Below are 22,646 nucleotides of genomic sequence, written 5' to 3'. Positions count from 1 at the left end.
AGATTTAATGAAAGAAGGGTTAAAGACAAGGATATGGATTTATTTAGTTGAGATAAGAATAATAAATCTGCATTAACATATTCTCACCCCTCTGCTCCAGGAGAGTCATTTGTGAGCTCTGAGGTGTCCTCCTCGTCTGATGAGCCCGCGCTGGATGACTCCTCGTCACTATCGGCCAGGCAGTAGGACCGTGGCCTGTATCTGCACACACACACGCACACATCAGTATGAGCACACAAAAGTAAATGGCTCAGTGGGGCTTTACTGCTATTGTACAGTACATATAAAACCGTACCCACAGATGATCAGTCAATACACAGAAACACATACGTCTGCACACACAAACTAGAGAGCCGCAGACATCTGACAACCTAATTTGTTTTGAGAAACAATTCAGTTCTCATGAGACGCAGTCCTCATTAGAGCACCAGACGGTGGCGAAATGGAAATCAGGACGAAGATTAGCAGATCGTGAATGGACACTGTTTGGACTCCTCAAATATGTTTTGACGTGAGGCTGGGTCTCATGAGGACAAACACATGAGGACAGGCACGCGCACAACCACAGGCCAAGTCAGCAAAGACAGTTCATTTATGTAGTCCTTTGTTATAAGCCTGTCTCAAAGGGCTTTGAATACCATGTCGTATACATGTTATAGACCATACTACATCACTATATGCTATACACCATATACTACACATGCACACACACAGTAATGACATGCTTTTGAGAGCACTGCAGTCACTTAGATATGTTTAAACTGTTAACCCTTAATAGCTGCATACAGAAACCTCAAACTAAACCCTAATTTAACTCTTACTTTAACCTGCGATTATATAATAAATAGGGATGCACCAACATAGTTTTCTGAGGTCGAGCTTATCTTCCAATCTAAAATGGCCAATGCAGACATGCAATTTTGTAAGAAATACAGTTCAAATGTAGGTGCAGAACAGCTTACAGCTTAAGCTTTTCAGACAAGCCTGTCTTCATATAATTATGTGTTGTTCAGACAAAACATCATGCTGCTAATTTGACAGTGGTATTAAATGAGACATTATGAGGAAAAAAGGTCACACAAGTGCCAATTTCACAAGTGACTGTAAAAATGATGCTGGACTGATAGCGGTGTTGCTTTTGTATTGCTTTTTAAAGATCAGCCAATACTGATATATATGCTTATGCATATTCTACTGATATACTGGCCAGTTCCTAAAATTTCATTCATTTTGTGGAGAATGGCTTAACTACTCAATCTGGTAACAATACTATCCTTGAGAGGTATCTCAACACACACACACACACACACACACACACACACACACACACACACACACACTGGAGTAAACATATTCTGACCCTCTTTACTTTTGTGAATGAGTTCAGCAGTGAGTTCAGGAGATGCAACATCCAAAGACACTGAGCCAAGCACTGATGCAGACACTGAACACATTGAAAAAAACAAAATAGTTAATGAAATGGAAGCACTGGGTGGGGGAATGAAAACCTGACAAACCCCAAAAATAATGACACACAAAGATGGAGATTAAGAGCAAAACAGAAGAAATGAATGTGGAAAGTCAAGCAGCACTCACCAAGGGCAAAAACACATCCGATTAACATCCGCATAAAGGTAGAATCCAGAGGGCAGAGCGGGAGTGGGAAGAGAATAGAAAGGAAATCAAAAAAGAAGAAGATATAGAAAACAGAGGAGAGGTGGCAGACTTTTTTTTGTCAGACAGAGGTTAATACACTTTAGTGCCAAGAGGAAAGGAAACAAAAAGTCTTTTCAATTAAATATTCAAACGAGGCACATCCTGTTTTTTTTCTGATAAGCGTATGTGGTAGAATGTAGTTTGGTTGTTTTACCCTTCTTTGCCGATGTCTCCTATGCGGAAGCCCTCGCCCTCCTTGCCCAAGCGGATGAGGTTCATCTTGGTTTCCAGAGTCATCAGGAAGGAGCCGCTGTAGGAAATCTCGAGGTCAAACCACAGACCTGATAGACACACAGGGAGAGGAAACAAAGATGTTACTGCAACATATATTTGAGAGAAAATGAGATGATATTACAGGTTGGAGGGTCAGGGGGTAGGAGCTGAAAAACAGATTTTCCAAAGTCAAAGCACTAAGGCACACATGCACATCCATGATACGTAGCAGGACTGTGTATTGGCGATATATATTGCTATATGGTCACAATATAATTTGTATCATGACACAGTAATACAGAACTGACTGAGGATGTATAAAACTACTTAAAAAACAACCTGCTACATAACACCTAGGTAGATTAAAGGTAGGCTAAAATCGGGTGACATGATGACTCAACACAATTCAAGATTTCAGGCCAGTCTCCTTCATAGACAGAGCCCTTTGAGGCCACAGCCCTCCTCGCTGCCTGTAAAGCCTGTTTTTGTTTTTCTGCCCCTCCCTATTTTTGCCACCTCTTCACTTCTCCCTTCGCTCTGCTGCCCTCTCTGTGGCACCAATGCCTCTCTCTCTCTCTGTCTCTTCCCCAAAGAATCTCAGATGCGGAGTCCCCAGCAGATTTTACTTTCTTGATCTCTCAGTTTATGTGAGAGAGACACACAGCGAAAGACCCGGTGAAGTGAGAGGGGAGAAAGAGGGAGAGATCACAGGGCCCTTTGAACGGAGGAGAAACAGTTGGACAGCGTGCAATCCTCCCCCTAGCCCTCGTTTGATATCAGCAGGGGGCGACTGGCTGCATAAACAGGGTTCTCTCCCTCCCTCTATTCCTCTAGCTCTTTTTTCACCAAACCTACTGTAATCTGGATTATATAAACCTCACCAAAGCCTTTCTCCAAAAGCCTGGCTTGCATGGGGCAAACTGTGTGTTGTCTAACAATGGGCTTCTCTTTTTATTTTGCTCTCTTTCCAGCACACACACACACACACACACACACACACAGGATCACATTTTCTCATGAGCACTTGAGCCAAATGTAACCTAAAACCTAGGGTATATTTTTCCTAAAACCACTGGGGGGCAGCGAAAGTTGACAGATGATGCAGGAATGAGTGAACTGAAGACAGTGTCAGAGAAAGAAAAAAGGAACCTGTGAGAGATTTTCCCCAACACACACATTCCTTTACAACAATTATGGCACAGGTGTTTGCACATACTGGTATATAGTATGTTCAGAAACATGTTGTGCCATGTGCATTCCTGCACATGCACATACAGACACACACCAAACCAGTCTTTACACAATAGTGCTGATTCATTATCATATAATATTCCTTATTTGATATCACAATGTCACATGGAAAAGTAAATTCACTACTGTACTGATGGGTTGTCTGTCATAACCCCAATTACCAGTTTACATGTTATTAATTTGGAAATTAGCAACTGTATCGATCAACCATTTTTACAAAACAACTACAAAATAAGCAAAAGATGTGCAATACACATGCAATAACACAGCAAATGAACCATCAAGAAATTTCAGCAGCATATTGCACATTTATGTCCTGGCCCAGGAACATGAATGGACAAGGTTTGAAAAATAAAATAAAAATGTAAAAAGTTGCTCAGATAGGAGCAGATGATGCAGTGTGGAAAGAAGAGTCCAAGTGTACCCCAGACAGACACTGCAGAGAGGAAGGGTGGGTCACTGAAACTGGATGACCTCCTTCAGCCCTGTGGACCGGACGCCAGCTAGCTGTGCTGAGCGACATGATAATGCAACGAACCTGGTGGACTGGTGTGAACAAACCAGAGGGCGAGTGGGAGCCAGCGCATTCTGATGAATGATGGATGACGAAAGGCAGAAAAAGAAGGTGGAGCAAAAGAAAGAAAAGAAGGTTAGAAAGTCAGATAAGGTTTGTTAAAGCTCAGAGGAAAAACGGGTGGTTAGGCAGTGAGACAGACAGGGAGAATGAGCTTGCTGGATATGCTGAAGCACAGTTGGCCTTCCTTCGCCCGCTGGCCCTGGGAATCATGGTGGATAATGAGGCTGTGTATGGCTGGGCCAGGGTTTATGCAGGGCACTGAGCTCTGCTAGTATGGGGGAGAGCAGAGAGGAGCCCTGGTGCAAGCTGCTGGATCAGGACAGTGCTTCTTTAATTGGGGTGAAGCTGCATGGTGAGGAGTCAGAGGAGTGTGCATCACGCATAGGAAAGTGTACTTGTCCATGCAGTGGGCAGAGGGGAAGGTGAGTGCTTGTGTTCCTTATGTTTATGGCACCCAGCATGAAACAGACTAAGACACAATGCACAATAATCAAAATCATATCAAAATAATATATGGGTGATCACAACATCCAAATCGCAAACACATCCTCATTTTTCTAGTTTTTTTTTTTTTTTTTTGTCCAGTTAAAGAGAGAATTATGATGCAAAAAATGCAATCACCATATCTGTCAAAATAATCACAATGATTTTTTTTTTTTTTTTTTTGCTATATCGTGCAGCCCAAAACAGAGCATATAATCAAAAACAAACATGAACAAGGTCATGAACGCACAAGCATGCGCACATAAATATTCCTGTAGACATGCACGCAAGACACAGCCGGAGAGGTTCATCGATCTGCAGCACTCAGTGTGCTTGTTCCAGGAAGGAGCAGGGGAAGGCAGAAAACTCGAGATGCCTTGAGGATACAGTCTAGTGTCTGAGACAACACACTAATACTTATGAAAGTTTCCAGTGGAAAACTAAACTGAACTGTTCCACTAGAGGTTTTTGGTTAATAACCACTTCAACATAGACTATTGATAATGGAAAATCACTCTTTTTTCATACAGTCAGCAGTACAAAAACCTGCATGGGGTCAACTGAAGCTAATCCTCTTCTATTAGTCAATAATAAATCTTTTACCTGAGAAAGTATCAACCCCTTTCCTGCTTACAGGGATCTCTACTGATAGCAAGTTCAATATGACTTCATTTCAATTTCAAGACATATTTGTAAAAATGAGGCACTTTGCTTATTTGGCTTGTCAGTGAGCAATCTGGATCAATTCACAGGAAATCTGCTATAAAACACTCAAAACATTTGGCAGCTGATTTCTGTTTCTCAATGTGAGTGCTATTAAAGCTGACAACTTATCACTAACAACAGCAAAATGGTGGCCTGTGGAAAGTGATTGTGCTTGGAGTGGCTACTGAGGTGTGTTTTGCCTGGAACCGTTCCAAGAGTTGCTGTTCCCATCTCAGTTGGACGCGCAATCAATTTCTACTCTTATTACAGGGTTATGGAGTTATAGGGGTGATAAAAATGAAACAGCATCTATGAGTCATAGAACAGCATGGTGGTAGAAATAGGCAGACGAGAGAGTGAGAAAAAATGACACAAAAGAGGAAGATGAAATGAAAGGGAATGCAGGGGGAAGAGGAAACCAGGAAGAGACTGAAAACTGTACATATGAAACAGAGACATGAAGACCTAGAGAAATGCCATGTGTGAACAGTGACAGAATGTAAGGGAAAGTGACAAATGTAAAGCGATGGGGCACAAAGGAATGGAGAGCTGAATTGTGACGTGTTTCTGAGTGATCGTGGAAAAAGTCCTTTCTGAAAATGACACACAAGGCTCCTTTTGATCAAAACTAGAGCACAGTTAACTGCTTGAGCTGACGTAGTTGTGCAACTGCAGCAACCAAGTCTATGTGGCCTCACAAAGCTGAGACCTCACATAGCTAAGCCACAACTTATCCGATCCACAGATAACCTTAGACCTACTTAAGTGTTTGGGCCTTGACTGTACTGTACTCAGCCAAGAGTTTACTACCCAACCAAATTCCATATCACTTGCATAAACAAGGCTGTCATTTATGTATTATTAGTCCTTCACATGGCACATGTTGAGATATTGAGGAAAGCTTGTTTATTGTTTTGCTTTTTTTATTTTTACGATATATCGTAAAAATAAAAAAAGCTTGCATGTGTAACTGCGTATATGCAGTTACACATGCAACCTTTGGTAGACCACATCATCAGCAATTCCATGATCTATACGCCTTACACAAAGGATTTCTTTTTACCTTTATTTGCTCAGGTGAATAAGCACACATACTCTTTCCCCTACACATTTACATAGATACACACTTTCATAGCTGCAGCAGTTATAGATGGCAGGAGCAGCTTTGCATTTCACTTTCCCCAGCTGAAGTCAAAAACATATCTAACCTTAAAGCTACCACCTCCATCAAAGCTGTGAATGTACAAAGTCTATTATGCTCCAAACAGTGTGGTCTAAAGTAAACCTCATTTTGCCTGTGCTTGCTGATAGTAGTAGCTGTTGCTGTAACTGTCTGTTCACTGGAACTGTAGCCATATGTTTGTGGTGTTCGCATTGCTGTTAAATTCAACTAGTTGCCCATGGCCACCCACCCCAGCCACAGCCTGTTCACCCTGCTGCCGTCAGGAAAAAGATACAGAAGTATCCGCTGCTGTACCACCAGACTACAGAGCAGCTTCTTCCCACAGGCTGTGAGACTACTAAATGCACCATCTGCACTCCTCCATGTTTAATAATTTTATTTTTTATACAATCAATTAATCAATCAAGAGGGAACCACATTTTAATTTCATTATACAACCTGTTGTATAATGACCAATAAACTTCCTTGTTTCCTTGTATCCTTGTATATCTACCAGAAATATTTTTACACGTCCAAACTTTTAGAGCTGATTAATGACGTTATGTGTGTCATGTGGTTGTTGAGTGCATGAACCTCCTACCACAACTTCCTGTTTCAGCTAAGAATCAGTAACGAAATGACAACATGTGACTCACACTATCATTATTGTTCCGGTTGATGTTTTTAGTGTTAGTGCTTACTGCTGTTCCTGCTGCCATGGTATGTTGTTATCAGCACTGAAATCCATTTTTAGCACTGAGAGCCTTGTTAGCATTGCTAGCATCTCATTTGGCACCATCAGTTTGTGTTGTTTTCAATGTAGACTTGATGCTGTTGTAGCCAGTGGTGCTGTCCTCAGAGCCAGCCACTCACACTGTCAGTATTGCAATCTTATTAGTCACAGCTAGGAGACTTGAGTAAGAATTGGGGAGAAGGCCAGTCATAAGACATATTGCCACTTCTGTCTAAGCTCAAAAGTGCATAAGTGTGCTGTGTATTTATTTACTGTGCACAATATGAAGGAAATGAATAGAGTTCTGGCCTGCACAATATGGAAAAAAATCAAAGAATGTAAATCTGCACTAACAGTAACTGTGTAGGAGATAAACTGGTCATGATTAGATGGTTTGGCTTACTCTGATGTGCCTCCTCATGTATTAAATAAGAGGTAGAGCAATGTTGACTTATACATGCACACACCAGTTGGAAATCTAACCGGAAATTTAACAGCATCTATGTCAAATGATAATTTATACTGAAACTACTACTGAAACTACACTAGTACTTTAGGTTAGAGGCCTGCAGGGATCATTTTGGGACAAAGTAAAAATATGAATTCATACTGCAATGACAAACTCAGTTCATTACAGGAACACAAATGTTCATTCATGACTGATAATGATGTAATCACTATGAACGCATGTGATAATTATTTATAAACCATCCATCAATTTTCCATATAAGCCTATTGCTTTTCAGGGTGACAGAGGTGTGAAGCCTATCCCAGCGTACATTGGGTGCAGGCAAGGAAACACAATGGAAAGGTTGCTGGTTCACAGGGTGAGCACAGCGTCAGACAAACAAATTCACACTGAAATACACAAATATAACCAATAAAGCAGCGTAGCCGGGCTACATGTCCTTGGACTGCGGGAGGAAAGCCACACAAACACACAACGTGCAAACTCTACACAGAGGGGAACAGGACTGAGACTAGAGCACAGGACCTTCAAAACCAGGACCTCAACCATGCATTTATTCTTTCACATGCATCACACCTCTCAAAACAACAATGAAAATTAAAATGATAAAAATCTGTGTGTAAGGCAAGAGAGGGACTCCAAGTGAGGGTGTGAATGTACGAGGGCCCATGAGTGCACGACAAATACAACTGTACACTTGGATTTGTATGCAAACATGTTTATCAGATCCTCTAGGTGGCATACTGATTGTAGCAATGCAGCAACAACATATACACAGTATGTGTGTGTGTGTGTGTGTGTGTGTGTGTACATATATGAATGCACACATATATATCTATGTGTATCATCGTGGAAGCCACTGTGTATGTGTTCATGATTATAAAATACTTTGGCCCTTGCCTTGATGGTCAATGGAAGGTTCGGAGGCCCCGAGGATTGTGGGAGTGGCCACACCCATATCCAGTTCTGTCAGTGTCAGCTCATTCATGAAGTAAGGCAACTGAAACAGAAAGGCAAGCATATTGTCAAGCTGACAATCTGTATATTAAAGAATAAAATACAACCAATCCAGAAAAACAAAACATTAACTAAGTTCATAAATGTACATTTTTCAAGGAGGATATAGAGGATCAAGTCTACTAAAGACTTACATTTTGAAGTTCTTTTTAACTGTACCATAATTTGATTGATTTTGCACTCTTTTTAAAATGTATAAAATGTTTAAAACTGGCTCTAATTCCTAAACTGTTAATGCCATATTTTTGTTCAATCCCTTAAATGTGAAAGTCTGCACTTCAATCACATCTCAATTACTCCATTTCAAATCCACTGTGGTGGTGTACAAGGACAAAATTATAAATATTGTACCACTGTCCAAATACTTATGGACCTAACTGTATAGTAACGTGCAAATACAGAAACAAACATGAATACATTCTCACTCACTTGTGCAAGTATGACATACTCTGCCCTTGGCCACACCTTATAATCTACTGCCACTCTCTGGTCCTTATGGATTTAACTGTGTTGAATCTTTTTCAGCCACAAAGCTGAGACTCAGTGTTACCAGCAACGAGCACCACAGGACACTGTGGACAGTCACAGTGACTGGAAAGCCAGACCAAAACCCAAGATAAAACAGTGAAGATTGCTGAGGGGTAGGATCAGAAAGAAATGGCAGGATGAAGGGAGAGAAGCGAGAGATGAGGTGTTTTCTCCCTCCCTCTGTCCCTCAGCCCAGTGTGAGCTCACTGGGTTCTTTTATAGAGCCGCAAAGTGCTAGAGGCTGACATTTAGCAAGCATGTCTATGTATGTGTGCGCACACACATGTGCACTGTTTCTTCAAGGCAGCAAGCATGACTCCCTTAATTTTGCTTCTCTGTCTCACAATACCTTTCCTTTTTCTTTTCATCTTTCTTTCATTCTCTAACCCTTGACAGCTGCTTCCCAAAATCCACTAAACTAGAGGTGTCTGAAATGTATCTGACAACTACTTAGGCAGCTGAGTGCCACTATTTCATATATATCGTCAAGCAGTTTCCCGCCTGAAACAGTCCTAAAGTGAAAGACAAGAGGTCACCAGGGGGTCACAGTCCACTTACCCGGATCTTGCTGAGCTTCATCTGTATCTTCTTGGAGACCAGTTCAGCCCAGTAGGGCTCTTTCAGGAAGTCCCAGAACACCCGACCCACAGCCGCATTCACCCAGGCAACTGACTCCTCCTCCCTGGGCTGCACCACGGGGCTGCTGGTGAGCTGACAGCAATAATCATGGCCACATTCATATCAGCAAGGAATTATGACTAATGTTTACATGATCAACATCTAATACCTCATAGTATAAACTAACTTATTTAACTGATCTTTTCCAAGGACATAAAATCATGCTACCGCTCCTTGTTGGAGCTGCTTGTAAGGCAGTGAGGTTGTAATGTTGGAGACAAGAGCAGCCATTTTGCCACTAATAAAAAAAGTACTGTAATTAGCGAGGAAATTAAGTAGTGTAAAATGGAGGTTTGGAGTGTATGATACCTTCTTGTTGGCCCCAGGGCTGCTCTGTGGACTCTGGAGGACTGGGCTGGCAGCAGTGGGGCTGACCGCCTGCTTTGGCACCAGAGTGGCCATGTAGACACTGTAGTCCAGCAGGGGCTTGGTTCTGGTGCTGCCTGCTGCCACTGAGGAGACTGAGGAGTCCTTTGACCTGGGCTGACATGCTAGTGCCTCGTCCAGACTGCCGCGGCTGCTGCTGCGACTGTGAGTGTTTAGGGCTGTAGGCAACAGCCAAAGAAGAGTAAGGAATGAGATGCTACTTTCACAATTTCTGGTGTTGTCAAACCCTCAGGACCTTACACAAGAGTGGAGGTATACTACAGTGAAACTATCATTAGGCTTATGGACAGTCTAGAAACATATTCTCATTAAAAATCAAGCCTGGGCAATATGAACAGAATTAAAAGGTATATTATGGGAAACTGAGGCTCAACTGAAAGTCCAATTAGACTCAACAGACAAAAAACACAGAATAAATACAATCTATTGGTGAATCTGGCAGACAGTGAGAATCATATAGACTCAACCATCAAATGTTGTGCTTATTGCACATTTTCTATTAGTTGACTAATACTAATACTAATACTTTAGATGTCTTGTCTTTGACCAAATACCTTGATATGGTATTGTGACAGTATTGCAGGATGATGATTTAGGATGTCTAGTGAAGCAAGATGTTTACAGACGAGAGATTTTTGATGATCGTAATAAGGTATGTAGACATGATTACCAACCAGTTAGAGGCAAACAACAGAAAAGCTACAGGTACACAACAGTCTTGTAAATTCAGAAAACTGTATGCAATTACTTTCATGCGGGCTTTAAAACCAAGAAGAACCAATATTTATCATGATATTACAATACCCAAATTCCTGGACAATATCTAGTCTCATATCACCATATCGATATACTACTACATTATCCACCATATCGATATACTACTACATTATCCACCATATCGATATACTACTACATTATCCAGCTCTGTTAAAAATACAGCTGAATACATAAGTTATTTTATCCTGGAATTGTGAATTAAAAGACATGAAATTTGCAGTGCTGCACTTGCTAGAGCTAGCATTTGCTCACCATTTTTACTTCCCACAGCACTGGCAGCTTTCTTCAAATCCATCTTCAGCTTGGAGGCTAGCAGAATCCGCCGGAACCACTCTTCCTTCTCCCTCCCAGTCCTCCCAAACAGATAGAGGGTCAGGTCTCTACTGGAAGATGATGACCAACCTCGCTCCTGTGCTCCCCCAGCCCCTTCCCATCCATCCCCTTTGACTGTGGTAGCGGCTGTCCGGCCCTCTGTGGTTTCCAGCCGGTCAGCCTCAGCCTTGGACATGAAGTCGTCCTGTTTGCCAAGTTCAATGCATATAGGGTATTTTTTGTTCCATATACGCTTCCTGGCCAGGCTCTGAGGCACTAGATATACCTAGGGGAGGATTTGGGAAGAGAGCCATAAGTCTCAGAAAAGGTGGGTTGAAAAATATATTTTACTGGGTTAGCTCTTAATTTAACTAGATACAAGAGTTAAGTCATCTGGAAATGTATTTGTGTTATTATTCCTTCAAAGGTAACCAATTAAAAGGCTGACATTATGCACTTGACCTGTTGGCAAGAAGAATATGAACAAATTCCAATTCAATTTCCAAAAGCTTTTTTATGAATGTCATTTCACAGCTCCTGTAGGTCTGAAAAACACTTTTCAAATTCCATGTTTATTCTATTTCTGTCTATGATGATAGGAAAAGTTGAATGAGCAAATGATAAACTTTTTAAAACAGACAACTAGAATCACATACTTTGCTGTCGGTAAGGTCATAGATCTTCTGACTGATGTAGGTGACATCAGCTTTGGGCTCATTGTGTGCAGCACGGCGGGCAATGTTGCGGTTGGGTTTGGACAGACGAAGGATGGAGCCCTCCAGGCGAACATAGACAGTGTGTGTCAGCGTGGCATGGTACGTCTCTGGGTCATAGTTCGCTATCTCATTCATCCACCCCTAGAAAGAAGACATTTAGTTAGACTACATTTGAAGGCCTTCAGTCTCAAACACTCACACTAGACAAAGGTTGCTCTCTTAAATTCAATAACTCAGTGCCCCCAAAACACACATCATTCAATCAATTCAAAAATCAATTTGTAAGCTAAGGTCTAAAGATGGCTCATATGTATAGTAATCCATAAGGTGTTTCAGTTTAATGTCAGCAGTTATTTTGTAAGATCAGCTTTCAATTTAATCAAATGGTGGATATTTCCATTTAGAACAAAATTCTTCATTTTACAGCATACAAAACAACAGCACTATATGTTGGATATCAAATTCGGGAGGAGACTGAATTTTAAAGACAGTATGGAGGACAACAGTCCTTCATAGTGCACTGTGCCAACTTTAAGAAAGAAAAAAAAATAAAAATAAACCAACAAATGGGCATTAGCAATCCAGTGTATCAGCTTATAAGTTGTTTGGCTTCACCAAAGTAAGATGGCTCTACTTTGATGGAAAGGTCATCTTATGTTGTGTCTCTTGTTAGGAACTTCACTCTGATAACAGAGATTTACTATACTTGCATTTGCCATTAAAGTGGACTGAGAAACAATTTGTTTTTATTGGTAGACTTTAAAGTTCCTGGCTGTATTCAGCTTAAGGTTCCATATAGCCTGTTTATAGCTTTGTCATTTCAGCGCACATGCTGTTAAGGTAATATACATCTTAGACTGCTTGTTTGAGTTGAAAAAAAAAAACAAAACAAAAAAAACAAAACAAAAAAAAAAACTGCTGTCCAGATATCACATTTTACATATAGCTGAGCTACATACACTCAGTGGCCACTTTATTAGGTACACCCGCTCAATCCAATACAATCCAATGCAAATCTTCTGCCACAAAGTTTACATTTATAGATAGATAGATAGATTTACTTTATTGATCCCACATTGGGAAATTCTTAATTTATGATGCCTATAATACTCAGGTTTTCTTTTCATCAGAGTAATAGAGGTGTTAATTCAATTATATGTTTGGCATTGAGGTCCTAGTTAGAGGTGCTGTTGTACTGGACTGTATTTTATTGAGAGGTCTAATATTCTGTCCCCCACATGTATATAAATAGGGAGGAAAAAAATTGTATTCTGCATTAAGGTCTCAGTTTCATTTCTGAACCCATTTTTCTGTGATTGTGTCAATCATTTCCATAAAACAGAAAATACACAGCCCTATAGTTTGCACTGGATATGAACAGGTTTCGATTTTAGATTTTGTCTGACACATTAGCTATGAAGTTTGTTTTTTGCCAAAGACAATTCAGACAGCAGTCTAAAAAATCTCTCTCTGACATCCTGTCTTACCTTTCTTCAGACCAGAACAGCTACTCTTATTTATTTATTTTTTTAAAAAATATTTTTTATTTTTATTAAATATTATTATTTTCATCTGCATCAGAAAAACATGGATCAGTTGCATGGTCTTTGTGTCCATGAGATGTCTATATATTGAACCAGCAAAGTTATCAGTGCAAGGGGTCAAACTAGATATCCGACCTATTCCATTATGCCTCCTGTTCTTTGCCATCAATACAAAGGTGACATCATCTGGAAGGCGTCCATGGACTGTGGGGTGACCAGACTACACAGCCCACTGCTTGTCTCTGGGGGTCAGACTGGCAGGCTAATCCTTGGGATGAGCATTAGCAACAGACAAAAAGTAGACAAACAGGCTTTGCCCCTAAAATACGACCCACATGGGCTAGAATCCATTTGAGCTGTAATGTAACTAAATGAGCTCACTGGCTGGTTTCTGGATTTCTCAGTTAATTTATTGGCCATTCATACCGACAGTACAATCAATCACAGCACTTCGGGAGAATCACAGGCCCCTTCCCCAAAAAAGGTTGAGATCAAAGTAGGGGGAAACCTGAAGGAGAGATTACCTTATTAGATGCCCATAACAGATGTGTTTCTTCACTGAATTATGTTTCTTTATCAGTCACAGTGCTGTACTTTTAAGCTCTGGCAGAGAGGGCCTTTATATTAATGTCAACATGAATCAGGGTTAGTAGCATAAGCTGGAATTATGAGACAGTCACTGATAGGGATGTCACTTAAATCAATTTTCATAAAATGGGTCTACTCTATTATGTATTGCTCCTGATAACATTAAACATGTTTCTTTTCACCACTGAATTAAAGTATTAACACATTAAAAGTCTGAAGTCAAGACTAATCAATTGGCAGTACTTTTGGGCAGCTAAAGACATTTCTATCATGGCATGATACAATGAATTCAAAGAAATTTGAGAATTTAACTAAGAAGGGGGAAAAAAGACTCACTGACCTTAAAGATTTCTGGCTCCTTAATGTCCAACTGGGACAAGTTCCACATCTTCCCATGACGCCTGGAATGTCTCAAACTATGGCCAGAAGGTTTTGGTCCTGCCAACCACACCACAGCTATGGCTAAAAGGAATCCCAGCCCAATCCCAAGCATCATTCCTCCAATGTAAGTTGGCAATGGTAGCACAAAGTACCCATATACCAATGCAGTTAGGATCACAAGAGTATAATGTGGAATACTGGGTGCCAGCTCGATACTCTCTGATTCATCTTCACTGTATGGTTCAGTACTACCACTCAGTGGCACTTTAGTTCGACTACCACTTACAGTATTGTCAGTTCTATCACCACCATCACCGTCTGTTTCAATACAAGTCTCAAAGTCATCACTGTACAGGATGCAAAAGTCCTCATCCTCCTGTTTGGCTAAAGCAGACATAGAACACTTGTCCAATGACATGGAACCTAAAGATCTGTTGGGGCTTTTAATGTCAGTAGAGTTGAGGGCAGGTGATTCAACCTGACTGGAGGCCCCACTATTGAGGCCCTCATCCTCCCAATCACCTCCTTCCTCCTCCTTGATGGAGTAGTTGTTGTTGCTCTCAAGGTGGCCGTTAATGGAGGCCATGTTAGAGAGTTCTGAGGCACTGGCAGAGAGGGCCTTGGGCCGGTAAATGCTGCTGCTGTTAACTACACTGCCACTCTTTTCGTCCATGATCTTACTCAGCAGCTGAAGCGGCTCATAGATGACCTCAGAAAGACGCCGCTTAGTGTCCTCAATACGTGCCTCAACTTCTGAGACCTTGAAGAAGCTACGGCTATCTGGGGAGGTTAGTGGAGAGGAAGGGGCAGTTTTAGAATCACTGGCAGATGACATGGTAGCAGCAGACATCCGAGATTGTGTAAATTGCTTGAAGACTTGAAGATTGAGGCGGGATTCTGGGAGACGATAGGGTGACGATGAAGAGGATGATGAGTCCTGGGAGGTATCCGAAGATAAGGATTTGACCAGGGTCTTCATCAGATGCCTATGCCTTACTGAAGGATGGGCAACAGGAGAGACACCATCACGAGGCTCAATATCAGAAGAGAGAGACTTCACCAAGCTGAGGAAGGGTTTGTCACTGGAGGGAAAACTCAAAGATTTAGTGGGAGATGAATTTACACTTTTCTGCTCAGCAGGAGGCAACGATGGACTTTGTGCGGGAGAACTGTTATTCTGATGTCCAGGAACTGCAGAAAGTCTGGATGATGGAGGAACCATGGGAACCTCAGCTGTAGAATCTGACGACACTCCTTCAAACATTTCCTCACTTGCCTCTAAGGCTGTCACAACATTTGAGTCATCCTGAGCAGCAGAGGTAGTTGAGACATTTGTCCCATATAGTTCTTCTTCCTCCTCCTCTTCCTCCTTGCCAAGAGCTGAGAAGTGGATTGTGATGGTCTCCTTAGACAGCGAGCGCTGGACTTGGAGCTTGGGGGCCACGCCAGCCGGCCGTGGGGCTGTGGAGTGAGCTCTCTCTGCATGGCTATTATGCCGGCTGGTCATCGCAGTGCTCCTGCTGAGTCACAGTCTGTGGAGAAGGAAAAAAAGGAAATGCATGGCGATTGATATTGTTTATACACACACACACACACACACACACACACACACACACACACACACACACACACACACATATATGTATATATATATATATATATATATATATATACACACATCTATGAATCCAAAATGGAATGCAAGATAATTTCATAACAATATGCCATGATAAATGAAATTCCCAAATGACAATTTTTGCCCTCCAAGAGGACACCAAATTGCCAAGGGGGCATGAAAGCATGCAAGGAATATGATTCAAAAGTCATGCTTCCTATTCTCAGAAAATAAGTGTGTGGCTGCATGTGAGACTGTGTGTGGGTGCTGACAAAATGCCATCCTGTGGCTCTCCAGCTTGTTCTGCGTCAGTCTTCAGATCTGCAGTTCCATAGCAATACGGCATCTTAAGTCATCACACACCTAGTGATTATAATCCCCAGTACCCACTCACCACCTGCTGACACACTTGTGTGAACACCTACCCCCAACCACGCTCAAATGTCTGGAAAAATAAACACATAATACTTTCTGACTGTTATTTCTCTTTATCATACATTTCTTTATTTTTTCTTTTTATATAAAATACTCCATCTCCAATAACTGGTTCTCTTACTTTGCCTCATTTATAATATTATAGCAATCTGAGGAGTAAACAGAAACAAATGCAGCAGGGGGCAAATACGCTAAAATGAAACAGGAATAGAGACCTAGGCTTAAATCCTACAGCTGCTTCTTGAAAACATGCAATAGATTTGACAGAACTAGAATTTGGACATGACACTAGTTGATTCATAGTGGTGCTGAGCACACTCTTATCACATTACACAGCCTTGTCTTGTGACTATGACTATTTCTCTCTCAAACCTTGGCCAACAAACACTCGACTATTGCTGTAATTTTCCTCTAGTCATAGGTTTTTATTACTGAATTACACTGTTTTGGCATATATTCTGGCCTGAAAAGCAGATTATAACAAAGGCTTCAAGGGCACCTGTCCAAAGGTTCAAGAGATCAGCTAGAATCCAGATAATGAACTGAGGTTGCAATGATGTAACACAGCATAATGATGTAACAAGTCATGCCAGCAATACAAGGCTTATAACAAAGTATAGACTGCATAACAATGCATTTGTAATTTAAGGTACAGTATAGGCTTTTGGTATTGGACTATTCTAAGGATCCAGTATTATATCAATATATAACATAAACAAAACGAACAGACAGACAAACAAGCCGGTGTCAATGAGGTATAAAGAATAGACAGTTTGAATGGGAGAGAAACCTCTGTGAAATAACTGGTATTTTTCTCAGGGGGAAAATTAACGTGAGACCAGTAACACACTGTCAAAAATAAAAGCACTACTATAAATTGACATGTCACCTATATAAGCCCAATCTATCAGTCTATCAACTCATAATATGGTGCAACATATTGACTTAACCAACATGTGAGTTTATGAGAGCTGGTGAGGCAGCCAATAAATGCTCAACCACTTAATTAAGTAATTACACTTCAAGTTTGGTCTACAAGCTTATAGCTATTGTGTCACCACAGAATCAACTCTATAGCTTTAAGCTGCTAGGCTAGTTGGCAAACAAACTTTTTGGAGCCATCTTATTATAGCTTTCCCTCATCATTACAGTAACTGAGTTATAAATAAATAAATAAATGCTAACACTCAGCGGTAGTGTTAGCTCCCGATTCTTTTGTTGAAAGCCCAAGGACAGACCGGAGTCAGTCTTCAATTTTCTGATGCAATATTTATTATGGTCACATATAAAGCAAAGCAGCGCTGGTCTCAGTGTGACAGAGCTCCCGCAGGATCTCAGTCAGAAAGCGCCTCGATATTAGGAAATGGTACACATTTATGTTCTTGGGCTTGGGCCTGCCCCATACAAAGGTTGGACTTAAACGCAACCGAGAATAATTGGCCAGTTACCCGGACATGGACAGGCCAACCACTGTCCATGCCTGGTTTCTGGAATGTGCTATGCTATGTGTGTGAATGTTGACTGGGCGTGTATCTAATGCAACAGACCTAACTAACAAGATAGAGAAAGTACATCTGGCTCCTGCTGTGTCTATCCTCTGCTTAGCAGCCAAGCTGTCCTGAACTATGTAATACATTGGATAATGCAAGAAACATTGAACTATATGGCCAATTGTAACAGTAGCTACAACATTACTAAGCAGTCAAGCAAAGTGACCTACTTTTGAGAATGAGAGCATGCCCAAGAATTCAAAACAGACTGGTTGAAGGTTTCATTTAAAAAACACTGAGTGTGTCTGCAACCTATTCAAAGTCACATCATATGGCAACAGGACCTTTTACAATACACTAGAAAAGCTATTACCACTTCTTAGCTAACCATTGTCAATGACTGTCCTCCATGGTCATTTGAAGACAGCATGAAACGTCTGTGCGCTGGTTATTGCATAAGGCCTAATTTAGGAATCAAGCTGGCTTCAAAGAGGCTTTCACATAAGGCTCTACAAAATATCTCTACATAATGATCTACTGGTGTGTAATGGTGGTTAATCAGCATTTGATTAGCACAGGCCCCATGCACAGTTGATGGTGCTCAGAAGAATGATCTAGTAAACTAGAAGAATTTGAAACTGAATACAACCAGTTTTAAATATTTTTGAATATTTTTCTGCAATCTACAAAAAAACAAACAAACAAACAAAGAAAAAAAATACAACTACTGCTAGCCCTTCACCGCTGGTGTCCCACTGGATAGGTGCATGTCGGGGGGAATGCAAGTAGGCTAGTGGGAGTATAGGGTTTTTGCATTTTGGTCTGATGGTGGCACTAGAGAAGAGGTAATGAGGTCGCCAAAGTTTATAGGTTCCATCGAGTAGCATAAATAGACCCAATTTCATGTCAACATGCCATGATTAGCACTAAAACCATTCAAAAATGCAACGCATTTCTCATACAAATCAATTGAACATCCATGCAAACGACAAAAAAAGTCATCCCACAGTGGGGGAAAAAAAAAAATAATTGCACCGACTGCCCACATATGCGAAGGTCAGAGTTCATGTTTGCACATGCAACCAATAAAAACACATCTCTCATTGGTGGTCAAAACAATGTAGGACTCTGATTTTGCCTGTGTCCCATTACGTGTTTCTGCTATATAATACAGCCTTCCCAGATTCTAATTATATATTACACAGCTACTACTACTACCGCTACTCCTATTACTACTGTTACTACTACTTTGGTGTGATGAGTGAAAAATATCCATGGACTGAATTTAGATATGACCATGACCATCTCCTCATCAGATATGAGTCTACTCCATTGAAGTTGCATGAGTTTCCTGGTGGGCCCACTCCAGAAAAGAATGTATTGGATATAAGTCCATACTTATAATAGTGGGAATAAAGCCAGATAATGAAGTTACATCCCTTGTAACTCTGGTTTGATTAAATTTTAATTGTAAAATTATGCCTCAAGACTAACACGCTGTGGATTTACCCATTTATAATGCCCAATGACTTGAGGACAGACAGATAAATATGGAGTAGCTCTACAAACAAGCTGCTCACTGTATTGTAGAACAATGCTCTTATGATAGAAAGGCATTAATTTCAAATCTGCTTTTTCTTTGGATATATACACGGTGCTGGCTATTCCCTGACATAATGCTACCTTGTTTCTCCCATTGGTATTTGACATTTTAAAAGATCAGTTTATGAAAAGCCTAAAGAAGTCTTTGTAGAGGACAAAATGAATGCCTTATTTCTTGTTTATATTTAATGGTCACCATTCATAGTTATATCCAGATTAACAAGAGCTAGAATAGAAGTGGAAACTTTTTTTCCACACCAACAGAAAAGAGATCATAGTAATGGAAGGACATATTTGACAGCACAATCTGATTTAACTGTTGCCTCTTTTTGCCTCTGTGGGCAATCAACTGGGAATGACAACAGAATTATGATAATAGCTTGTTGATGGACATCTGGCAATAGTGGCCTTGTACCTTGTCCTGACAGAGGTAGCATGAGGTCATAGCTGGCTTGCTCAAATACAGGCCCAACTTGACCACTCATTGTCACATGGGTCACGAGTGAGCTAGTTACCCAGCCAGGCAGTCTGCCAGCCACCTCCGTCTCTAGCTGGCCAGCTCTAAGGGTCAGCAGCAACACAATGAGACCACTGTAGCGGATTACAAGCTGGACTGATAGACTTCATTTGAAAATACAGGACCCATTACAGACCTAGCACTATTTGCTAGCACCAGATCTATCTTTCCCTGATAGATCAACTTTCGGGGCAAAAAAAGTATCATGTGCAGATACTGTGGTTGAAATCTCCAGTAAAGCTAGTTTGTTGTTGGGAAATGTTATCTTCAGTTCAGTAGAATCTTGAACTCTGACCAAACTATTTGAGTTGGTGGAATCAAAAAAAATCTGATTAGAAAAATATGTTATAATCTGTTGATGCTGATTACTGTTAACTGATAGATGGCGTCATTTGTAAAACTATTGTATAAAATCAATGCCACACGAGAGGGAGTGCTGTTATAGTGAATATCAGCACAGCTGTGATTTTGCTGTAGGCACGAGGGCGCAGGAACTGTATTAGTAAACAACAATGCTTGGAACAGTTTCAAACATAATACATGTGGATACATTATGTTGTGTGTGGACTAATTTCACCGTAGTTCAAATGCTGAGACACCATCATAGTGAGCAAATGGCTGCCAGCCAGCTAGCTGTCAAATATAGCAGCTTCTCCATGACTCTGCAGACAACTACTGGTTCAGCTGCACACATCATCTTGTGTCTAACTGCTAAATGGTTTTACTAGCATGGCTATAACTCAGGCAACCTTTTTTTTTTTTTTTTTTTTTAAAGATCTTTTTTTTTTTTAAATTTCTGCTTTATTTGACAATCACAGTAGAAAGAGAGACAGGAAAGGCAAGGGAGAGAAAGAGAGGATGACATGCAGCAAATGGCCTTAAGTCAGATTGGAACCCAGGACACTGTGATCAGGACTCAGCCTTAACAAGTGATACATGCTCTTCTCCAGTGCTCTGGCAATCTTTAAACTTTAAAATCGATTTTAAGGTTTTTGCTCATTATGTTTTTTAAGGCATGTATCATATGACCATTACTTCCATCTTTGATGTTTTAACCTCCTACCCTTTGAGGAAATGCAGAGCCTTTCTGTCACTATGGCTGTACTTTTGTCAAAATGATACAGTCCCACTGCCAAAGAGGTAAAAACCTGTATGCTACTTTCCAGGGTGCAGCCTGAGATCCTCAGCCTAGTTCTGTTCCAAAATCTGCGGGTTGAAAACTAAGGGTTACTTGATCTTTGCCATTAGGTTCCTAAGCTTCGAAATTATGTGATCATGAAAGTCTTGAGCCTCTTTAAAATGACTTCTTACAATTAATTTTCCAGAATTGATGTTTTTGTAACATTTTATTTTTAATCAGTAATTCATTGATGTTCCATAATTTAGCCAATCATTATTATCATTATTATTATCTCTGTGTTCATGTTTGCCTGTACATGTGTCAAAAGCTGTATATTTACACGCTGACACTTGTGTCTTCGGTCTGTGAGGGAGTTTGTCTGAGCCAGTGGACAGACTGAGACACTGTGGGATGAAGTCAAGTCGCTGATGCTGATGACACTAATTACAGAAGCAACTCAGCCTCATTAGTCCCCCTGTTATGCGCTCATTAGGGACATGTTCACAGCTCACTCCCTCTGTATCAAACACTCACTGGTAATGAGAAGAGACTCGCAGAGCTATTACACACACTGCTGACATCCATGGACATGCATGGATGGGATAGTCAGACAGTAAACATATAAATTGGCATGTGTTTGATGTGCCAGTTCAGCGTGATGATCCTCTCCATTTTGAGTCATTGTGACTTACCAAAACATAATAGCTCGACACTGAAATGCAAAAAATTGGACAATCAAGGACACATTGCATCATGTTATAGGCTTTGCGAATGTCATAGCCATCAGCTGTATGCATCAAGGTTCAGATATTGCAAGTACAAATGTGTGGGAAAAAAACAACTATCCATGAACATTCAATTGGTATGTCATGCAAACATGGTTATTATGAATGTTTAAACAAAGATTGGATGCACAGAGCAACTGAACTGAAGAAAACAACTGTCATTTAAAACCACCACCACCAGCAACAACAACAACAACCACAACTTATGTTAAATTAAATAAAAAAATAATAATTGATGTGCAAAAATGTAAAATCTGAATCATGTCAGGTGACTTGACTTTACAGGACAGATCAAAGCAGGGAGATACAGTAACAACTGAAGAGAAAGGACAATGATATCACATTGTCCTTTCTCTTCTTCTTTCCTATCATATCACAACCCAGATATCACATATCTTAGCCAAGCAGGTTAATTTTCTCCATTTTGTCCCTCACTTTGGTAGTATACTAAGTAAATTTTATTACTGCTACAAGATCAAGTGTAAACATATCAACATATCAAGGCAACAAATGTGGAAAAACTATATTGGAGCAACTGTGGGGAAAAAAGAAAAATGAGAAAACGCATTAGAAAAATTTGAAAATGATTCTCACAGACAAAAAAATTATTGGCAAAAAGGGCCAAACTAAGACTGCAGAATGTAGACTACAGACTGTTAATTGAGAAAGCTACAGTGTTTGTTATGAAGGCCAAGACTTGAATCAGTAATCTCACTTGGCTTCCCAACTGTGATGGTGCAGATAATGAGTGATTTGGAAAGTAGACTGACCTAATTTGCTGACCCAACATTCTCTCAATATGTCTACACCACTGACTTTGGACTTGTTGTCTGGTCAACAAAACA

The 22,646-nt window shown here is 40.6% G+C and overlaps 1 protein-coding gene across 2 annotated transcripts in view; it reads right to left on the bottom strand.

The window, feature by feature from the left end:
* Positions 1 to 22,646, bottom strand: part of LOC115360897 (testis-expressed protein 2-like) — a 40,919-nt gene that overhangs the window by 3,685 nt on the left and 14,588 nt on the right. For both annotated transcript variants that reach the window (XM_030054085.1, XM_030054077.1), the window contains 8 exons: positions 14,197 to 15,769; positions 11,665 to 11,865; positions 10,949 to 11,294; positions 9,842 to 10,077; positions 9,413 to 9,565; positions 8,210 to 8,309; positions 1,871 to 1,997; positions 88 to 201 (listed from right to left, as the gene is read on the bottom strand). In XM_030054085.1, the coding sequence (XP_029909945.1) occupies positions 88 to 201; positions 1,871 to 1,997; positions 8,210 to 8,309; positions 9,413 to 9,565; positions 9,842 to 10,077; positions 10,949 to 11,294; positions 11,665 to 11,865; positions 14,197 to 15,744 (2,825 nt within the window). In that variant the 5' untranslated portion in view covers positions 15,745 to 15,769. The remainder of the gene's footprint in view (positions 1 to 87; positions 202 to 1,870; positions 1,998 to 8,209; positions 8,310 to 9,412; positions 9,566 to 9,841; positions 10,078 to 10,948; positions 11,295 to 11,664; positions 11,866 to 14,196; positions 15,770 to 22,646) is intronic.

This window comes from Myripristis murdjan, chromosome 1 (assembly GCF_902150065.1).
Source record: "Myripristis murdjan chromosome 1, fMyrMur1.1, whole genome shotgun sequence".
Taxonomy (NCBI): Eukaryota; Metazoa; Chordata; class Actinopteri; order Holocentriformes; family Holocentridae; genus Myripristis; species Myripristis murdjan.
This window is presented reverse-complemented; position numbering and strand designations above follow the sequence as displayed.